The sequence below is a fragment of the Dioscorea cayenensis genome, chromosome 16, assembly GCF_009730915.1.
Source record: "Dioscorea cayenensis subsp. rotundata cultivar TDr96_F1 chromosome 16, TDr96_F1_v2_PseudoChromosome.rev07_lg8_w22 25.fasta, whole genome shotgun sequence".
Classification (NCBI taxonomy): domain Eukaryota; kingdom Viridiplantae; phylum Streptophyta; class Magnoliopsida; order Dioscoreales; family Dioscoreaceae; genus Dioscorea; species Dioscorea cayenensis.
In genome coordinates, this window is record NC_052486.1 from 7,975,945 (window position 1) to 7,978,410 (window position 2,466).

Consider the following 2,466-nt stretch of genomic DNA (forward strand, 5'->3'; position numbering starts at 1 on the left):
AAGAAATCGAGCAAGAGTTCTTTGTATTCAGGACTGATTATAGATTTGTAGAATAATAAAATAATAATTTATAATGGAATCTTCAATGGTTTCACCACTAAGTTTGTCTCCCATGCCTGGGACTTATCTAGAGATGAGGCCAAAAGCTGGTTAAAAAAAACAAACAAACCAGTGTCGGCATTAATTGAATTGAAGGATGGCCAATCCATGCCAGAACCATCTCCAAAAGACTACGAGGGAATGGCTTTAAAATGCTTGGAGGTACCTCTAGATGTTGACATTAAGAATGGTGGTCATGTCATGGTTCTAGACCTTCCTCTCGTTGGCAAAGTTGGCCTTAGTGTTGATCTCATTATGATTGACGCTCACTTAATATGCTCTCTCGACTTTTCTTGTGACTCTGGCTACCAAGTAACCTACATTGTCAAGGGCAGTAGCCATGTCCAGGTTGTCGGCATCAATGATAAGCACAAGCTGGAGACCAGAATCAGGGCTTGCTGTCTATCCGCCGCCCCCAGGTTCTTCGTTGCTGATTCTGGAGGCATCCTTCAACACTATTCTAAAAAAATGGAGAAGCTTTTCAGGTTCAAGAGGTCTTCAGATGAAATTTTCTTTGTTCCTCCGTATGTGAAACCTGCATAAAAGAATCCTTGTGGCCACTGATTCGATTGGCATAGGCATTATACCCCTGATTCTGTTGATATATACTTGCACAGGGTTGATCATGCTGGTAATTTTGAAACCAAGAGGCTCGCAATTAGATTCATGTCATCTGCATCTGACTTGGAAATTCTCAATAAGGCCTAAAAGAGGTTTGAAGTTGACATTAAGGAGCTTCTTGAACAAGTTGATACTTCTACATATGTGCCTGCCTGATAGTCGTTTTGGTTGATCTTTGCTTATCCTAATGTCAAGACTTTTAAAATCACTTAGTCATATTATTGGTCTCCATTCTTTCCTCTGCACTTGGATCACTCAATTGGTTTCATTCCGTGTAGCTTCATCAAAATAAATATAGCATGGAACTGTGAACATCTATTGTTGAGATGGTAATTCGTGCATAGCAAACAAATAAGAAAAATTAAAAAAAAATTAAGATAGCATGCCCACATGCATGAAAAAGTATATATATATATACATATATATATATATATATATAAATAAATAAATAAATCATGGAGCTAGAACTGTTTCCATCTTTTCAATAATGCATAAGTGCATGGAAAAACAAAACAAAATAAAATATTAAAAATAGAAAAGCATGCACGTTCATGACTTAAAGTGGTGGGCCCACCGTTTAATATATATATATATATATGAAATGCAGGCATACGTGCATATCAAAATAAATAAATTAATTAATTAAAAAATAATGATGAGGAACACATGGGCCCACCATAAAAAAATGATGAAGCATGCATTAAAAAAAATTGAGAGCATTCATGACAAAAAATAAATAAATAAATAAATGAATAAAATAATAAAGTAAAAAAAATAAAAAAATAAAAAATAATAATAAAATAATAATAAAAATAAATGAGAAGTATGCATGCATGCTTGGAAAATATAAAGCATGAAATAATAATAATAAGCATGCATATACTCACTTGGGGCCCACCATGGAGAAATATATATGGGAATTATTATATGTATGCATGAGAAATGATATTGTGTATTTGTTGAAATAGCATACAAACAAATAAAAAGGTGGGAGATGATGCATTAGAATCATGTTAATGCATGTTATATGCTCAGGTCCCCTCTAAAAAAAATAATAAAACCCACTATGATAAGCGTGGGTTAAAATGAATAAATTAAAAAAACATATGTGAAAATAATATGCAAGCAAATGAATAGCAAAAAAAATATGCATCGCTAATCTCAAAGCAATGATAAGGTTGCTTATCTCGAGGTAATGGCTAAATTTATCTCAAGACAGCAATGAGATATATATTGCAACGCGATGATAAGACACAGACAGTAGTGACTTATTCATTTCCAAATGGCAATAAAAATTATAAATAAAAAAATTAAGGCGGTTATGAAATGTTTCAAGACATCGATAAGGCACGCAACGTAGTAGCAAGGCACAGACAGCGGTAACTTATTTATTTGAAAACGGTAATGAGGCACGCAACGCTGTGGCAAGGCACAGGTAGTGGCAGCGATATATGATATATATATAAAGTCATATAATGACATAAATGATGTATTAAATATATGCAGTAAAATAACAAAATTTATAATTCGCAAATCATCTTGTTCTTTTACTTGTACTTTTGCCCTTAATTGGAGATTCCTAAGATACCATCTAGGGTAATTAATAATAGAGGTTTGCCTCTGTTAGGAATGAAAGAACCTACAAAACAAATATAATATTTGTGTTTCGATATCTCGTCTGGTGTCTTCTTCATGATGCCATACGCGTATTTTCGATCCCACGTAACTTAAGTATTGGAAAATGAT

At 33.5% G+C, this 2,466-nt stretch overlaps 1 protein-coding gene across 1 annotated transcript; it reads left to right on the forward strand.

Annotated features, from left to right (window-relative positions):
* Positions 1 to 240: 240 nt before the first annotated feature.
* On the forward strand, positions 241 to 807 carry LOC120278487. Its single transcript, XM_039285275.1, has 2 exons — positions 241 to 623; positions 717 to 807. The coding sequence occupies exons 1-2, from the start codon at positions 241 to 243 to the stop codon at positions 805 to 807; spliced, it is 474 nt and encodes a 157-aa protein (XP_039141209.1).
* The last annotated feature ends 1,659 nt before the right edge of the window (positions 808 to 2,466 follow it).